This window comes from Camellia sinensis, chromosome 5, assembly GCF_055761805.1.
Source record: "Camellia sinensis isolate YWXY chromosome 5, ASM5576180v1, whole genome shotgun sequence".
NCBI classification, from domain to species: Eukaryota; Viridiplantae; Streptophyta; class Magnoliopsida; order Ericales; family Theaceae; genus Camellia; species Camellia sinensis.
Window position 1 is genome coordinate 200,435,060 of NC_138965.1, and position 19,243 is coordinate 200,454,302.

Here is a 19,243-nt window from a genome sequence, read left to right on the forward strand (position 1 = left end):
ATTGTCATTTTTTGCGAAAAAAAATAATTTATTTGTCGCGACTAATAAATTGGTCGCCAAAGTAGGAAAATAATACACCTGTAATTCCTAATAATTCATTCAATCCATAATAAACTTATAATTTTAAAGCATCCTTCAAATTAACTGAATCATTAACATTCGACACAATACAACTATTCTAAGTCATGAAGAAAAAGTATTTTGCTGGGATTGGATCTTCTTTAGATTCAGATAATAATACAACAGACTTACTAATACAAGAGCTATTTTTCCCTTTTTAAAGTTACTTCATTTGCTACAAAAAGCCTGAGAAGATTTGCTCATAAGTTGTAATAATACATAGTTATCATTATGATTTATAATGCATTCTTCTGTATGATATTTCATTACCAAATGAGGTAACACATTGAAGTCAATTATCAAGTAATGTAAGTTGGCAAAAACAAAGTTGGGACATTATAAACGTCGGGTCTAGTTCAAATGCGCAAAATGTAGGACAATTACAAACTCTACTATTTATTTTAATCTCCAAATAAAATAATTAGTGGAAAGTACTAATTACCTTATCAAAAACAGGTACAATATTCTTGTTCAAATAGTTGAGAAACCTATTACTTGATGCACCCCTCTGGAAACCCAAAAAAAAAAAAAAGTTAAGGTGGACAGATAATCATATAATCCACTAAATTTGGTAAAATTGATTGCAAATACAATTTGTACCATAAAAAATGGAAGAGCCATATGCAGGCAAGATATTAATCTGTCAATGTGGTCACCATCTGAAACCTGCAGCAGCAACCGTTGTTATACCATATATGCAAGACTGAAAAGTTGTCATATTTGTGAATTAAATAACCCACAAAGAAATAGAAAAAGTATGTTGCTTCTATGCATAAATACATACTATGGTTAGTACATCATACTATAGTTAGCACATCAGAGCTTCTGAAGATCTAGAAACAAATTATCTACAAGATTAGTTTTTCCTATATCATATATCAAGCTTTCTTGACTTACTATGCCGAAATTTAGTTTCAAAACGATGATGCATTTATGTAAGTAAGAACTAAGAACTGAGTCAATATTCAAAATTGCACATGGGATACATGTGAAGGGCCACCTCCAGAGAAACCAAAGGCCACCATCCAAATGGTTTACAGCAAGACCAAACTTGAGAAAACCTCTCCCTAACAATCTATACAAGAGCACAAAGGAGACACCAAAAAGATCACCCTCCTCGTGATGCCTTTTATAATGCTTCTTTGTTACCCCATGACCAATGTAGTATTGCTTCACTTCTTCCATATGCATAGCAGCTTCTAAATCAAGAAACAAAATTTACCCAACCATATAAAAAATCAAGAAACAAAATTTACAAATACCCAACCATATAGCTGCCATCACGCCAAAAAATTAAGATGTGAATCTAGTGAAACTTCAGGGTTCCAAATTAGTCATTTTGTCTTGTTACTTTGAATATTGCATTGTCTCCTCCTAATAATTTTTTGGAGGCTATTTACTTTCTCAATTACAGTAGGGTGGCAAATTTATGTAGTTGCTCATAGGAAAGAGAAATGGCAAAATTTTCAACACACCAAAACATAGGGTGTGTTTGGTTTGTGTTTTGAGATAAAATTTAAAAAAAAAAGAAAAAAAAAATTGGGGAGAGAGTTTAGAAATTATTTTGGTTTGTTTGGTTGTATATTTTGAAAATAGTTTTGGAGTTTGGAAATTTGAGATGATTTGATATTTTGTTGTAGTTGAGTAGATATGTGTGAGAGAGAGAGTGATTGAGGAGGAGAGATGAGAGAGAGAAAATGATAGATTGATATGTAATAGAGAGGGAAGTAATTTTGAAATTTTTTTTAAAAAAATTAGTAACCAAACATGTTTTTAGAAATTTTCTTCCAAAAACATGTTTCAAAACACAAACCAAACACACCCATAGTCTTTCTAAAAGTATACTAAATTTGCATAATAACTTAGTTGCACACAACTAACACATAGAAGCAAGCTAACATTTCATGCTTATTCAATTAAATAATCATACAAGTAGTCCAGCACACAGCAGAGAACAAATGAGTAAAACAAGTCTCATTTTTTTAAGAATAAAATTAAAAATTTGAAAGAACTTATCAGAAAGTACTATTATGATGTCAACACTCACAGTAGCTGGTGTAATATCATCGTAATAAAAGATAAATAAATAATACTCTGTTTACCAGCTTGTCATATATGAGACCAGAAACAAGCACTCACATTAAACTGTGCATCTAGATCAGCCTGCCCTTCAATAATTTCAACAAGTTCCTGAACACGCTCAAGAGGAGCATTCTGACCGAATAAACTCAAGCTTCTCAAGAAGTCCATGAACAATTTAAATTCTGCCCCTGTTACATCTTGCAAACTCTTGAACACCACTCAATCAACCTCTCAAAAATATATAAGAACACAAATGACAAACAAAACAAGGACCCAAAATTTGGCATCCTACTATATAGATGGGAAAATGGAACCAAGTGACCCACCATATCGGCAAAAGATGACATGGCATATAAGCACAAAAAAAAATAATTAAAGAATAGAATAGACTAATGAACAAAAGAATTATGAACAGGGTCATACTTTTTTCACCAAATCAGTTATATGTCTCTCCATCTGCTCCTGTGGCTTCAATAGTTCTGCTTTAATTGGAAACACTTGAAAAATTGCAGCAGTTATGGTTCACATATGCCAGGGGGAATTAAGGAACTAATAAAAACATTAGGAAATATCTCACCTTATCCCTGATAAAGCATAAAACCTTTTCACGAATGCTTTCCACGGTGCTAGGCTCATAAATGATTTCCTCGGTGCTAGGCTCATCAGTGTTCCCAATATGCTTAAACAAAACTGTTAAGGAAGCTGCACCAAACAGATAAACTAAGATGCAACAACTGGCAACAAAAAAGTGTCATGGTATATAGCTTCATTATGAGAATTGCACAAAGATAGCCTGGCTGATGAGTTATAAAGTACAACAAAATAACACAGCCCAGATCAAGCATGGATTAGGTGAGCTATAAGTGAAAAAGCAAGTGACAAATGAATAACAAATGTAGTTAAAAAAAAATGTATTAAAAATGTGAAACTAAGTTGGAGACCCCTTCATGGGGATCCAAATTGATAGTTTCATTTTGTTATTAGAGATGGAGACCCCTTCATGGGGATCCAAATTGATCAGTCAGCACTCAGCACCCACCCAAAAAAGAAGCCTTAATTGAAGAATATTTATTCAAGGTTCAAGAAAGGTGCTCTAGTTTCAAGGGTATACTGACAGCTATTTTGTTTGATTAATAGTATGCATCCCATGGACAACCTATTAGGTAAGCTTGATGCACTGTAGAAATGATGAATCAGCAAATCAGGTATTAGATATTTATTCTTTTAGATAAGATATGCAAAGATGTTATATTCGGAGTAGCCAAACGTAGAACATAAGTAGACAAAAAGCATGTAATACCCACAGGATTTTCTATGACGCAGTACACAGTAAAAAATCATAAAAAAATATACAAAATAAAATAAAATAAAATAAAATCCATGACCTAGAAGGGGAAGCAATTTGAATACATCATATGTGTTATGAAATTTACAATCAAGGCAATCAAAAGTGTTTTTTTTTTTTTTTTCACACAAACTCCAAAAAAAAAAAAAAATGATTCTATTTGCTTTTATGAAACTGCTCTTTTGGGCGTTTTTAGAAATTTAAAAACATTATATAATAAAATAGAATATTATTTTTGAAAGATGTATACCTTCTTTGCTTCATCTTGAGCACAAAATGTAGAATTGTCCTTCCAAGAGCTTAGTACAAGCAAGGTTTGCTTCTCAACCTCAGGCAACAGATGTGTCTTGAGCCTAGAATTGCTCAAGAAGTTGAGAGAGATTATCCTCATATCTCTATGCATGTCTCCAACCAAAACCAACATTGACCATTTTCCAAGGATTCCTCCAATGCTTCTTGGGTAGCTACACTCAAACAACCTCCCTTCATTTTGCAATATGAATTTATTCAATCCAGCATCTGCAGAGACGATCGTTGGCTCTCCGAACAAATGGGACTTGTAAATTTTCCCAAACCTACAAAATATTCAAAACTTTGATTTGTAGCTCAGTTCAAAAATATATCAGGTTTTAATTATCAGTTGATATGTATTATGATATTGATATTCATTGATATGTCAATTGATACTACTCAGGACTTGTAGATTTTCCCAAACTTGCAAGTATTCATAAGTTTGATACTTTGCTCAGTTCAAAAATTATGTCAGGACTTAAACATCAACTGATATGTATTCTGATATCGATATTTAGTGATATATCTGCCAATCCTGCTAGATATTGACTTAAATATGACTGTACCATCGATATAGATATGCATATGATATTGTTATTTGAAATTTTGATACCTTGATATGTGTTGCTCCATGAATTCTCCAATTGTGGTAGCTGAGTAAGGCTTCAAATAGCCTATGGTTTCACCAATAAAAGGCCAACCCATGTTGCCTGGTGGAAGATTAAGAGTGTTTTGCTTTGTCTTAAAGACATTGAAGATAAAAAATAGAGCTAAGATTGGTGGAAGGAGAATGAGAAAAAATTCTAAGTCAGACATGGAAACTGATTCTCTCTCTCTCTCTCTCTCTCTAGATGCTTAGTTGTGGTAAGGACTAAGCAGAAACTGAAATCAGATATCCCTCTTTGGAGAAGTTGTGCATTTGATAAAAATGTTTGGTGTGTTTGGAAGAAAGGAAAAGAAAACTTAATGGAAAGCTTTTCAGCTAATAACCTGTGCTTATATAGGCTTCTTTGCTTGTCGTCTTGCCATAATATAAACTTTCAAACTTGATTTATTTTTTGAAAGTCTTTCGGTTCAGTAAAATAATCTTTTATTCTCTGAAAAGCTCTAAAAAGGTTGATAGAGTAACATGCTTCTCTTTTTTTGATTTTATTTGGTTTTAACAAATAGATTTGGAGCTTAAATTCTATAGTTGGGATTTGGTGTAGTTTTCAACAGTTGGTAATCGCTAAAAACAAAGAGAATCAAACTACCAATCATGTCAAAATGATGTGGCAACATCATGAAAAGCCCGAAACAGATTATACCTGTGATATATCTCTAGTTTCAATATAGTCATGTAGCTTCAATTTTACCAATTTCATCCATTAATTTATTACATTGGGTCAATTTAGTCCCATTTATAACCTATATTAAGAAATTGGATAGATATCAAACAAAAAATGGCCAATTCAAAAGGGACTGGATCATTTCAAATTGGACATAAATCCCAGTTCACTTTGAAAGGGTGAATGAACTATTTTACTCCTTTGTTTCAGTCTACAATTCAAGGGATTGTTATTAATTGCATTTTGAACTATAATTTCCTTTGAAGGCTCAATTTTCCATCAGAAGGGTAGAAGCACGAGGGTGCCCAAAAATGTTAGGAAAGATGATGTACTTAGTAAAAGGATTAAAAACCTTTGGTGAGACTACATACCAAGCACAAGTTTAAAAAAAAAATAAAAAAAATATATCTCAACGTCATATACTCGTATACCACTTAAAAGCTTGTGTTTGGTATGTAAAGCAATCTACAATTCATATACTCGTCATATACTTGTATAGGGGACAATCAGACCAACATAATAATTTCTATTAATAATCTCCTCATGCAAAGCAATCTACATAGCCTACTTCAGTTAAAAGCACCATAAGGCCTTAGATCAAAAAACTATATGTAGATTGTTCAATGCATTAACTACTCAATTTAGATACCAAAAATTTTATGTCTATACAAAACCTATGAAGAGGGAGTTCAATACCTGTTCAATGATAGCAAAATAATGTGAATTAGCCTGCAAAAAGTTGTCTCAAATTTAGTAAGTCAAGCTTGTTCAATATACAATTGCCCAACAATCCTGAGAGAACAAATGAAAGATCAATTCCTTTAGCCCTTAGCATAAGTCTAAGATTATGTAAATAACTTCATTCAATCTTAGTATTATGATTTTCAGATGTATAATTCCAGTCAGAGACAAAGACATTGAATAAAGTTTTCATAAATTGCAGTCAGAGCACTAGGAGTTAGTACATCAGAGAAAGAACATAGCACAATAGTGGCAATTTTTTAGTGCCCCACAAGCATGGCAATGCACATTCTCTGATTGATTTGAAGATGGTGATGAATTAGCTTGCACAAAACAATAGCCAATAGAACTGCATTTCATGAAATTGCATTCAAACCCACACCCTAAATGAATTTATAAGGAAGCCCAGAGGTGAAACACGCAAGTTCAAACTATCCACATGTTTGCGGATTTTACCTCATCATTCATCACCCACCCACCTCCAACAATTTCTAACTGTGCATTCTTCACTAGATTGATGAAAGATTCTTTTTTAGTTTCTGAGGCATCCTTCCACCATCTCTCCAAATAAGACATCTCCTCCCATATAAATTTGCAGCGAGGATCCTGCAAATCCAAGTTCAAAGAATGTTAATTAGTATAGCATTCAACATTAATAACTTTTTGCCATAGACTAGGCAAAGATAATATGAATAAACTAGCAATCCAACCCCAATTAAGTTCAAGGCAATTGACACACACCATAATTGAGAGAGAGAGAGAGAGAGAGAAAACCTGTTAGTGAGCGTTTCACTTCTTAGGTTCATTAGTAGTTTTCAAAGCCAACAAGTATGCATATTTTCTCATCCAATAAACTAAATGTTTGAGTCCCCAAAAAATCATTTGTTAAACTACTAGATTGAACATTCTTGAGAGAGAGAGCATTTGGTAACGGAAAGCTGCTAGTGAGCCTCTCACTTTTTAGTTCCATTAGTAGTTTTCAAAGCCAACAAGTTTGCATATATTTTCTCATCCAATAAACTAAATGCCTGAGTATCTAAAAAATCATTTGTGAAATTACTCTACTATATATTACAGACTTTTTTTTCATCACTTACATCCAATTCACTTGGTCCAATAATTGATGAAATATATAATTTGTCAAAATTCAACCAAAAATGTGAATTTGTGTGGAAGTATCTTATTCCGTAATGAAGACCATTAGATTGTTTTGCATGAAGTATAATTTTTTTCTCAGTAAGTTTACCGGCACTATAGTTAAGCTAGATCGAAAGCAGAATCATTGTTCATCAATAATCAAGATCAGTAAAACCCAACAAAATTAAGATCAAGCAACTACTGCTAACTAATTAAACTCTCAGTTCACAAATAGAACCCAACTGAATTCAGATCAATAAAGAACATTTCAAACCCAAAATTAAACCCAGATCACCTTTGAAATCAGTAAAACCCAACAAAATTAAGATCAAGCAACTAGTACTAACTAATTAAACTCAGTTTACAAACAGAACCCAACTGAATTCAGATCAAGGAACAACATTTCAAACCCCAAAATTAAACTCATATCACCTTCGAAAGAGCCTCGACGATGGTATCAAGAATATGCCTCGACTGTCGATCATAATACTCCTCAACAGTGAGCTTCCAACCCGGGTCATTATGCGAATGAGGGACCACAAAAACCTTCAAGGTCTCCGAATCCCACTCGTTCCCTTCGTATCTCACCCTCCAACCCTGCTTCCACGGCCCAGAAGTGAGGAGTCCATTAGACAGAGGGCGATGTCGATGGCGATGTGCGACGGACGTGAGCAATGGTGGTAAGGGACTTCGGTGAGCTAGAGAGAGTGGGCACCGATTGAGAGAGAGAATACAGAAAGAGGGAGGGGCGGGCCAACATAGAGAGACACAGATTAGGGCTTTTTTTAGATAGAGACAAGGGAGATCAGGCTTTAATTTTTTTTCTGTCGAGCACCAAATGGGCAATGTCAGATGGGACGATTTCTTCTTCGGAGAGGCGGGTTTCGAGGGTGTCTTGCCATTGATTGTGGTGGTGGGTTTTGAGGATGTCACAGAGTTCGTTGACGAGTCGCTTGATGTGGGGTTTGAAGGAGAAGGAAGGAGAAGAACTGGGTTTGGGGTTGTGACGAGCTTTGATGCGGGAGAGAAGGGTTTTCGACATGAGAGAAAAAATGAGGTTTGGGGAGTCATCTGCTACTTCGAAAGTCTTGTTCCTTTCATTGTTCCACACTTGCAAGTTGCAACAGTAGTACATGGATACAACTAATGAGGAGTGGGACGGTGGTTCAAATTTCATTTCCCCCATTCATCTTTCAAATTTTCCTCCAAATTTTTGGCGACCAAAAGATTAAATTAGTCGCAAAAATAGGTTCTTTCGCCGACAAATTTTTTTGGTCGCCAAATCTCAATCAACGGCGACTAAAATATTAGTCGCTAAAAGTACTAATTTGGCGACTAATTTTTTTTAGTCGCTGAAAATAAGTTTTTCGCGACCAAATTTTTGGTCGCCAAAAAATATGTGACCTTCCGCGACCAAATTTGTAATTGGTCGGAAAAAGTATACCACTTTCTGCGACCAACATATTTTTTGGTTGCCAAAATATAACCTTCTGCGACCAATAATATTTGGTCGCCAAAAATAATGATCATTCGCGACTAATTAATATTTGGTCGCCAAATGTCATTTTTTTGCGACTAAAATTTTTTTGGTCGGCAAAAGTGGTCGCAAAATGTGTAAATTCTTGTAGTGAAGGCTAATGTGGTTGAACAAGTTCATAAACCACATAACAAAAAGAGGAAGTTTACTGGAGATGGTCCTAAACAAGGCGATAGTAGCAAGAAGTTCAAAGGAAAATGCTATAACTGTGGCAAAACTGGACATCGAGCTTCTGACTGCCGCCGCCCTAAGAAGGATCATGGAAGTACAAGTAAGAAGACCACCAATCAGGCCAATGTAACAGAATTGGATTACATCTCTGACGGAGTGAATGACATCAATCTCTCTGCTGTGGTGTCTGAGGCTAACTTGGTTGGAAATCCCAAAGAGTGGTGGGTTGACACTGGAGCAACTCGTCACATTTGTGCAGACAAGAAGATGTTCACTACCTACAATGAGGCTGCAAATGGTGAACAACTTTTCATGGGAAATTCTTCTACTTCTACTTCTACTGTGGCTGGACAAGGGAAAGTGATCTTGAAGATGACATCAGGGAAAGAACTGACCCTCAACAACGTACTGCATGTACCTGACATCCGGAAGAATTTAGTTTCTGGGTCTTTGTTAAGTAAAAATGATTTTAGGCTTGTATTTGAGTCTGATAAATTTGTATTAACAAAGAGTGGTATGTATGTTGGTAAGGGATACATGAGTGATGGTCTCTTTAAGTTGAATGTAATGACAGTTGTACCGAAAGTTGCTATGAATAAGAATAACACATCTTTTGTTTATATTCTTGAGTCAAATTTATGGCATGGTAGATTAAGACATGTGAATTTTGATGCTTTGCGTAGATTAATTGGTTTAGATCATATACCAAAGTTTGAAATTAATCCTAATCATAAATGTGAAATTTGTGTAGAAGTGAAACTAACTAAGGCTCCATTTAAATCGGTTGAAAGAAAAACCGAACCTCTAGAATTAATTCATACTAATGTATGTGATTTAAAATTTATTCAAACTAGAGGAGGCAAAAAGTATTTCATAACATTTATCAATGATTGCACAAGATATTGTTATGTTTATTTACTTAGAAGTAAAGATGAAGCCTTAGAAATGTTTAAACTCTTCAAAACAGAAGTTGAAAATCAACTTGGTAAAACCATTAAAATGGTTAGAAGTGATAGGGGTGGTGAATATGATGCACCATTAAATGAATTTTGTGCACAACATAGCATTATTCATCAAACTACAGCCCCTTATTCTCCACAGCAAAATGGAATTGCTGAAAGGAAGAATAGAACCCTAAAAGAAATGATGAACGCCATGTTACTAAGTTCAGGCTTACCACAGAACTTGTGGGGGGAAGCAATATTGTCTGCTAATTATGTTCTTAATAGAATACCCCACAAGAAAACCAACAGCACTCCTTATGAATTGTGGAAATGTCGATCGCCTTCCTACAAATATTTAAAAGTGTGGGGATGTTTGGCAAAAGTTGAAGTTCCTGTTCCTAAAAAGACTAAGATTGGACAAAAAACAATAGACTGTGTGTTTATTGGTTATGCTCAGAATAGTAGTGCATATCGGTTTCTGACTTATAAATCAGAAATACCTGATATATATGTGAACACTATTATAGAGTCAAGGAATGCTGTGTTTTTTGAACATGTCTTTCCTTACAAGAAAGGACAGGAATTAAGTTCACAGAAAAAAACTTATGATTGTACACAAAGTCAAGAGACTAATGACAATCAAACACAAGAGACTAGTAATAGTCTCGACCAACAGGATTTAACTAATGATGAACCTAGGCGATGTAAGAGAGCAAGAACATCAAAATCCTTTGGTCCAGATTTTCTAACAATGAACCTCAAAGCTTTAAGGCAGCTATGACAGGTCCTGAAGCACCTTTGTGGAAAGAGGTTGTTAATAATGAAATTGAATCCATTATGCAGAATCATACTTGGGAATTGGTGGATCTTCCACCAGGTTCTAAACCTCTTGGATATAAATGGATATTCAAGAGAAAAATGAAAGCAGATGGTTCAATTGACAAGTATAAAGCAAGACTTGTTGTTAAAGGTTACAGACAAAAGGAAGGTTTGGACTATTTTGACACATATTCCCCTGTGACAAGAATAACATCCATTCGCATGCTTATTTCTATAGCAGCGTTGTTTAATTTAGAAATACATCAAATGGATGTTAAGACAGCTTTCTTAAACGGTGATCTAAATGAAGAGATCTATATGGAACAACCCGAAGGGTTTGTAGTATCAGGGCAAGAAAAGAAAGTTTGTCGACTTGTAAAATCCCTTTTATGGATTAAAACAAGCACCTAAGCAATGGCATGAAAAATTTGATCATGCAATGCTTACTAATGGGTTTAAGATAAACGAATGCGACAAATGCGTCTATGTTAAAAACACTGACCAAGGATATGTCCTAGTTTGTCTTTATGTGGATGACATGCTTATCATTGGAAGCAGTCAAAACATGATCAAATCAACTAAACAAATACTTAACAAAAGATTTGATATGAAAGATATGGGGGTCGCAGATGTTATATTAGGAATGAAAATTACTAAAACATCTGACGGATATGCATTATCACAATCTCATTATATTGAGAAAATTCTTGATAAATTTATCAAGGACGATTTGAATTTAGCTAGAACACCTGTAGACATCAGTCTTTATTTATCAAAAAATAAAGGTGATGCAGTGTCTCAGTTAAAATACTCCCAAATCATTGGAAGCCTAATGTACCTAATGAATTGTACTCGTCCTGATATAGCTTATGCTATCAGTAAATTGAGTAGGTACACTAGTAATCCCGGAGAAGACCATTGGAAAGCGATCATTCGGGTTCTTAGATATCTAAGATTCACCCGTTATTATGGTTTGAACTTTACTCGATATCCAGCAGTACTTGAAGGTTATTGTGATGCAAATTGGATATCGGATACTAAAGATTCAAAATCCACTAGTGGATATGTCTTTACTTTAGGAGGCGCTGCTGTTTCTTGGAAATCCACCAAACAAACATGCATCGCACGATCCACAATGGAATCCGAGTTCATTGCTTTGGACAAAGTAGGAGAAGAAGCAGAATGACTTCGTCACTTCTTAGAAGACATTCCAATGTGGCCAAAACCTGTGCCAGCTATTTGCATTCATTGTGATAGTCAATCTGCAATAGGCAGGGCACAGAATCATATGTATAACGGTAAGTCACGACATATTCGTCGTCGACATAATATCGTAAGGCAATTATTGTCAAACGGAATAATCTCAATAGATTATATAAAATCTAAAGAGAATATTGCAGATCCGTTAACAAAAGGTTTGACAAAAGAGCTAGTGTATAGTTCATCAAAGGGGATGGGATTAAAGCCTGTTACATAAGAGTCGTCATAATGGTAACCCTACTTATATGACTGGAGATCCCAAGAACTAAGTTCAAAGGGACAACTAAGTTATGTATGCCTCACCAGAAATCACCAAGGGATTAAAAATTCCCTACTCATTCCTATGGTGAGAGTGATATCTGCAACATATGTTGTATGCAGGGGTATAAGGATAAGTTTTGTTTTTAATGATTACTTATATCTTGATTAAGGTATAAAATCAAGACGAGTATAAGGAGATACTCACAATAAGAATCACCTATATGAGTGTCGGACTGGGGCCAGTTCTATGAGAATGAAGAGGCTAAATTTTCTAGACACACTTATGAAAACCAAGCGCGTTCAAGGCCAAAATGAACACAACAGTGAGAACCACGAAGTGTTAGAAGATATTTTGTGTGAAATCTATTGTCTTGGCTTACACAAACGGCTGAACAATTCAAGGCATCGCGTCCATTGGTTAGCCAGTAAGTCCGATAGGTTATCACTAGGGAAGGTTCAAGGCCGAAAACTATCTATCCTGATGCAAGATATTTTCGACTTATACTCTTTCGTTAAAGTCTGCATATTGTTGCATTTCCGTTGTCATCAAATTCCATTCATGTGGGGGATTGTTGGAAATGGTGGAAAAATTCTGGGTAAAACCAGAATTTTTTCTCACGTTTGGTCTATTTTTTAGGTGGGCCCCGAGCATCGATTTACTCGGGTCAAAGTGGTAACGCGTTCTATGCCGCGTTGTGATTCACGTGATATATTTGGTTGCTCAAAACCATTACCGAATGAATGGGAAATTGAAGCCAAAGTGTGCTCCATGGAAATGGAGTTATGGTGGAAATTCCTTAAGGTTGTAAATTGGCTTGTCCCACATTGATTTGGTGGGAAGTTTTGAAAGGGTTTATAAGGCTTAGGGTGAGATACTTGGGGTGTGCCCCAAGGGGTACCCAAGTGTTTTAGAGGGAGAGGTTATGGGCAAAATGGGCTAGACCCATTGGACCCAAAAATCACCACACGCGCGCGCGCCGCCGCCGCCGTCCGTCCGGTCGGGCAGGTTGGGCTTCTAATCTTTTTGGGCCAAAAACATTTGAATTTAATTTTATTTTTTATTAAAATAAAATCCAGAATTCAAATTAAACTGGTTTGGATTTATTGTTTATCCAAACAGGGCCATTCCCGTTTTCAAACAGAATTAAACTGTTTTGGATTTATTGCTCATCCAAACAGAGCCCTTCCCATTTTCAAACAGAATTAAACTGTTTTGGATTTATTACTCATCCAAACAGAGCTCTTCCCGTTTCTATCTGTTTGAATAAACAGATTCAAATCTGTTTAAATTTGAATCTAACAAGTTTCATACCTGTTCAATTCAAAACCAAAAGCCACCTTTACATCTATAAATAGACTAGCCTCCCATTTGGATTTTACTCAAATTTTTCGTACTCCATCCTCTGCAAATTATATTCTTCATCTTGCTGCATTTTATTTCCGAAAGAAAGAGTGTAAACACTTAGTGTGTTCGTAAGACAAACAATTTGTAGTGCTGCTATTGTTTGTGGTAAGATCATTTTATCCTGGGAGATAGACGTCCAAATTCTGAAAGCACCGTGGAGAGGACGAATCTGTCTTAAGGACACAGTGTTAAACACTGGACTTGATCAGAAAAGTTATTCAAATAAATTAACCAAGTAAGTTGTTTAATTTTATTATGTTTTTTATTATGTTTATTTAATCAGATTTTATTTTTGTTTTTGTAACAAAATAAAATCTGTGGTTTTATTTATTTATTTTTATTTTGAGTTTGATTTTTGTAATCAAACAAATTCTCTCCTTTTCTCTATTTCTTTTATTCTTGTTGTTGTTTTGTACACAACAGAATTTAATCTTTTTAAATACAGTGAAGATTGTCCAACACTAGCAATAATTCCTGTTTATTTTGACAGATTGAAGTGGGATTAACCAGTAAAATTTCACAAATACCCTTGTTACATTACTATCAGATTTGGAGATTATTAGTGAGTGAATTATGAAAATTTGTGTTTATATATGATATATTTTAATATTAAAATGTATGTTTTATAAATATATTATTATATTAAATTATTTTTATAAGCATAATTATGAAATAATGAGAGAACAAAAAAAAAATCAAATCAACCCATGGTTTTCAAAACCAGTCCATGGTTTTAAATGTGGCTTCCTTAAAATATTAAACCATTTTATTTAATTAAATATTTCTTCATTCATCATCAGCAGAGCTTTGCCTTCATCCATCAGTAGAGCTTTGCTGATAACACTGACGAAGAGTGAGAATGAGCTCACCGCAATGACGACGATGATCACTGTCAACGACGACGACACCGTCACACCGATCATCATCGTCAACACAAAAAATAAATAAATAAATAAATTCTTGCAAATTTCAAATTTGAAAATTATGAAATACTGTTGAGTTAGATGATGTGGCAAAATCTTGTTGTGGCCAAAATTATCTTTCACACTGTAATACCAACGGCTTCATCTCTAATACGAAGTCTTTTGAGCCTATGTTGGCCAAAAAGGAAAACAAACATGAACTTAGTGAGCAGGAGCTCACTATTAGTCCAGTCTGGAGATGGAACTCGGAAAACAAATGAAAACAAATAGATTCTTAGTGTGGAGGGTAATTTAAAAGGAAAAGATTTATTTCCAGTCCACCACGGTGATGTTGGGCCCATGTGGCCTACCATAGGTCTCATTTTGATGATCTGAATCAATGTGTAGAGCTTATCGAATACTTTATCTCTGGAAAAAATTATGTTTATCAGATATCGATAACCCTTGATCAAAATACATTTTTGTCAGCAAATTATTTTTAAAATCATATTTATCATTAAAAAATTATGATCTGATCAAGGGACTGTTAATATCCGATCAAAATGATTTTTTGCAGAGATGAAATGCTCAACGATCTTTACATATTAAATTATTTAGATTATCGAAATAGGATCCGTGATAGATCCCATGAACCCAACAATACTGTCCAGTCCACAAACTCCAATTTAAAATCCATCACGTTAAGAGTTCTAGTTTTTTTTTTTTTTTTTTTAAATTTATTTATTTATTTATTTAATTTAAGATAGATGAGGGCCGAATTTAGAGCTCTAGCTGTTCAAGAATAATAAAAACACTTTGTTCTATCTTTAATATATCGATTCCAACAAAACTTTACAAAATTTGTTATAGTTTTGGATTGACACCAAGTGTTTCTTCTTTTGGTTATAACGCATGAGTCGTCCATAAATAAAGCAAAACTAAAAAAAAAAAAAGCACATAAAGGAAAAAATTTAACAAATTTAAAAAATAAAATAAAAATTACTAGTGATAAATTATATGTATATATTTTAAATACGTGACTGTTTATCCTTGACGTCGACCTTGTCCTTGTTCTTGTTCTTGAATTAATTTATAAAAAAAAAATAATGTTTTTATAATTAATTAGATACACAATTTCGCTGATGAAATTGAAATCTGAGATGGGAAGAAACAATAACAAACGAACAGTTTAGACGAAATCCAAAGAGAATAATTTTGCCTCAATTCTACGTTTTTTGAAAATTGAATTTTTTTGGTTCTTGTATTTTTTTTAGTGATTTATTTTAATATTTTAAGTAATTTTTTTACTTTTTAGATATACATGTTTTAGATGTTTCTAAAAAGTTTTAAAAAAAAATCGTGAAAGAAATATTTAAAAAATTTAATAAATATACAAGAATACGAAAATATACTGAATTTTTATATTTTTTGTATTTGATTTTTTTTATTTATAAAAATTCATAAATATTATACTTTTTAAGTGTATTTAGATTATATGTATCTAAAATTTTTTTAAAAAAAATTCTTGAAATATTAAATTTTTTGACTTAAAAAAAAAAACTCAATTTTCTAAAACCAAACATGATAGTTAATGGAAGTTATGAAATTATTACTTTATTTTTATAGTTAAATATATACTGATGTTAAATGATACAATTATCTCTATCTTATCTAATTTATTAAAAAGTAATAAAATAAGAATTTAAGTTTAATATAAATTTTGTTTTTGCTCTTAATTGAACTTAATGTATTTTTTTTTATCTATTATTTGAGTTAATCTAGTAAAAAATATAATTTTTATAAATTAAGAAAATGAAATTAAGTTGAAATCAAATATTTTTAAAAATAATTTCATTTAATAGAGATTAGTTTCATTAAATTTAATTTGCAAAGTAAATAATCTCACATCATTTGAGAATATTTTGAATAATCACATATTTTAAGTAATTTTTGTATTCCTTTTGAAATGTTTTCCAAATAAAAAAAAATTATATAAAAATTCATCCCAAATTTGATTCTCATATATTATGTACCTTACCTTTCTAGCACAAAAAAAAAGAAAAAGAAAAAGAAAAAGAAAAAAGAAACATAATATAAATAAGAGTATAACCGTAAATCTATTTTTTAAATAATATATTAAATCTACTTTTTTTAAGATCAATGAGACTAATTGCTTATAAGAAAATCTTTATAGGACTAAATAGATCACCATTTTTTAAAATGGGATTTATAAATAAATTTTCCTTATTTTAACTAGGCTAAAAAAATTTTGTTTGGGATAATAGTTGATTTTTTTTTTTGGGTAATTGATTTGATTGTTGTGAAAAAAAAATAAAATGATTATGATTGAATGTGATATTTTATCTTATTGACTATTTTAATTTATTTATTTTTATTGACTATTTTAGCTAAAAAAACCACCAACCCACCTTCCCAAACACCCTTAGGATCCATTTGTTTTGAGAGGTAGATTGAGTAGGATTATTAGTGAGGAGATTGTTAGTAAGAAGACTGTTAGTGATGGGACTAAGAAAATTTGTATTTGTTTGATAACCAATGGACTAGCAATAATTCCAATTAGTACGAAGACTGTTGAGTTAGATGATGTGGCAAAATCTTGTTGTGGCCAAAATTATCTTTCACACTGTAATACCAACGACTTCATCTTTAATACGAAGTCTTTTGGGCCTAAGCTAATTCACTTGTTGGAGGAGATTCAGTCTGTTGGGATTGTGACTCTGCTGGCCAAAAAGGAAAACAAGCATGAACTTAGTGAGCAGGGGCTCACTATTATTCCAGTCTAGAGGTGTAACTCGGAAAACAAATGAAAACAAACAGACCCTTAATTTGGAGGGTAATTTAAAAGGAGAAGACTTCTTTCCAGTCCACCATGGTGCTGTTGGGCCCCGTATGGCCTACTATAGGTTTCATTTTGATGATCCGAATCAATTTGTAGAGAAGTACTCTATAAAAAAATCACGTTGATCAGATATCATAGCCCCTGATCAAAATACATTTTTGTCAACAATTTATTTTTAAAATCATATTTATTATTAAAAAAAAATATGATCCGTTCAAAGGGCTATCAATATCCGATTAGCATGATTTTTTGCAGAGATCAAATACTCAACGAGCTTTCCATATTGAACTATTCAGATCATTGAAATAAGATCCGTGATAAACCCCGTGAGCCCAACAATACTATCCAGTCCACAAACTCCAATTTAAAATCCTTCATGTTAAGAGTTCTAGGTTTATTTATTTACTTATTTATTTTTATTTTTTTATATATTTTTTAAGGGATTTTTATTGATAAGTCCAATTTAGAAGTGTTTTAACCCAAGAAGTCCATGAAGGAATTTTTTAACCCATTTAGTCCCATGTATGTATAGTTTTATTCCATAAAGTCCATTTTCTTGATTTACACTATTTTCTTGGACACTTATGCCCTTATATTTAATTTTGATACCCTTATAAATATTTTTTGAACGATTAGCAATTTAATGATGTGAACATTCATATTTTAAAATTCACATTGGTAGGAATGTAAAATTGGCCCGTGGGCGGCCCGAAACCCGGCCGCGAGCCGGGGCGAGCCCGGCCCGTTGACAGTGTGAATATTCACATTGACATATTAACATTCACATTAATAGAAGTGTAAAATTGAACCCCGTCCCGTGGCGGCGCGAAACCCGCCCGCGACCCATGGCCGGCCCGGGGCGGTCCCGGTCTGGCCCGTCGACAATGTGAATATTCACATTGACATGTTAACATTCACATTGATAAGAGCATAAAATTGGGCCGCGGCCCATGGGCAGCCAAAAGCCCGCCCGCGGCCCGGGGCGGGCCCGGCCCGGCCCGTTGACAATGTGAATATTCACATTGACATGTTAACATTCACATTGATAGGAGTATAAAATTAACCCGCGCCTCGTGGCTGCCCAAAACCCGCCCACGGCCCGTGGGCGGGCCCGTTCCGGCCTGTTGACAATGTGAATGTTCACATTGACATGTTAACATTCACATTGATAAGAGTATAAAACTGGACAGCAGCCCAGGGCGGGCCCGACCCGGCTCGGCTCGGCTCGGCCCGTTGACAATATGAATATTCACATTGACATGTTAACATTCACATTAATAGGAGTGTAAAATTGGCCCCCGTCCCGTGACGGCGCGAAACTCGCCCGCGGCCCATGGGCGGCCCGGGGCGGGCCCGGTCCGGCCCATTGACAATGTGAATATTCACATTGACATGTTAACATTCACATTGATAAGAGTATAAAATTGGGCCGCGGCCCATGGGCGGCCAAAAGCCCGCCCGCGGCCCGTTGACAATGTGAATATTCACATTGACATGTTAACATTCACATTGATAGGAGTGTAAAATTAGCTCACACCTCATGGTTGCCCGAAATCCGCCCACGGGCCGTGGGCGGGCCCGGCCCTGCTTGTTGATAATGTGAATGTTCACATTGACATGTTAACATTCACATTGATAAGAGTATAAAACTGGACAGCAGTCCAGGGCGGGCCGACCCGGCCCGACCCGGCCCGTTGACAATGTGAATATTCACATTGACATGTTAACATTCACATTAATAGGAGTGTAAAATTGGCCCCCGTCCTGTGGTGGCGCGAAACCCGCCCGCGGCCCGGGGAGGGCCCTGTCCGGCCCGTTGACAATGTGAATATTCACATTGACATGTTAACATTCACATTGATAAGAGTATAAAATTGGCTCGCGGCCTATGGACGGCCAAAAGCCCGCCCGCTGCCCGGAGCGGGCCCGGCCCGGCCTGTTGACAATGTGAATATTCACATTGACATATTAACATTCACATTAATAAAAGTGTAAAATTGGCCCGCAGCCCGTGGGCGGCCCGAAGCCCGACCGCAGCCC

General features: G+C 34.6%; 1 protein-coding gene across 8 annotated transcripts; it reads right to left on the reverse strand.

The window, feature by feature from the left end:
- Positions 1-315: 315 nt before the first annotated feature.
- On the reverse strand, positions 316-8,212 carry LOC114297469 (cholesterol 22-monohydroxylase CYP90B51). Of its 8 annotated transcripts, none has more exons than XM_082871157.1 (9): positions 7,477-8,209; positions 6,364-6,513; positions 5,863-5,895; positions 3,798-4,122; positions 2,780-2,904; positions 2,626-2,699; positions 2,260-2,390; positions 721-786; positions 316-628 (listed from the first exon to the last, which is right to left on the reverse strand). In XM_082871157.1, the coding sequence occupies exons 1-4, from the start codon at positions 8,113-8,115 to the stop codon at positions 4,051-4,053; spliced, it is 894 nt and encodes a 297-aa protein (XP_082727283.1). In that variant the 5' UTR covers positions 8,116-8,209; the 3' UTR covers positions 316-628; positions 721-786; positions 2,260-2,390; positions 2,626-2,699; positions 2,780-2,904; positions 3,798-4,050. The 8 variants fall into 8 exon arrangements, with proteins under 8 accessions (XP_082727283.1, XP_082727282.1, XP_082727281.1 ...); XM_082871156.1 differs by having other exon boundaries at positions 2,260-2,409; XM_082871155.1 differs by having other exon boundaries at positions 2,260-2,699.
- Positions 8,213-19,243: the final 11,031 nt, after the last annotated feature.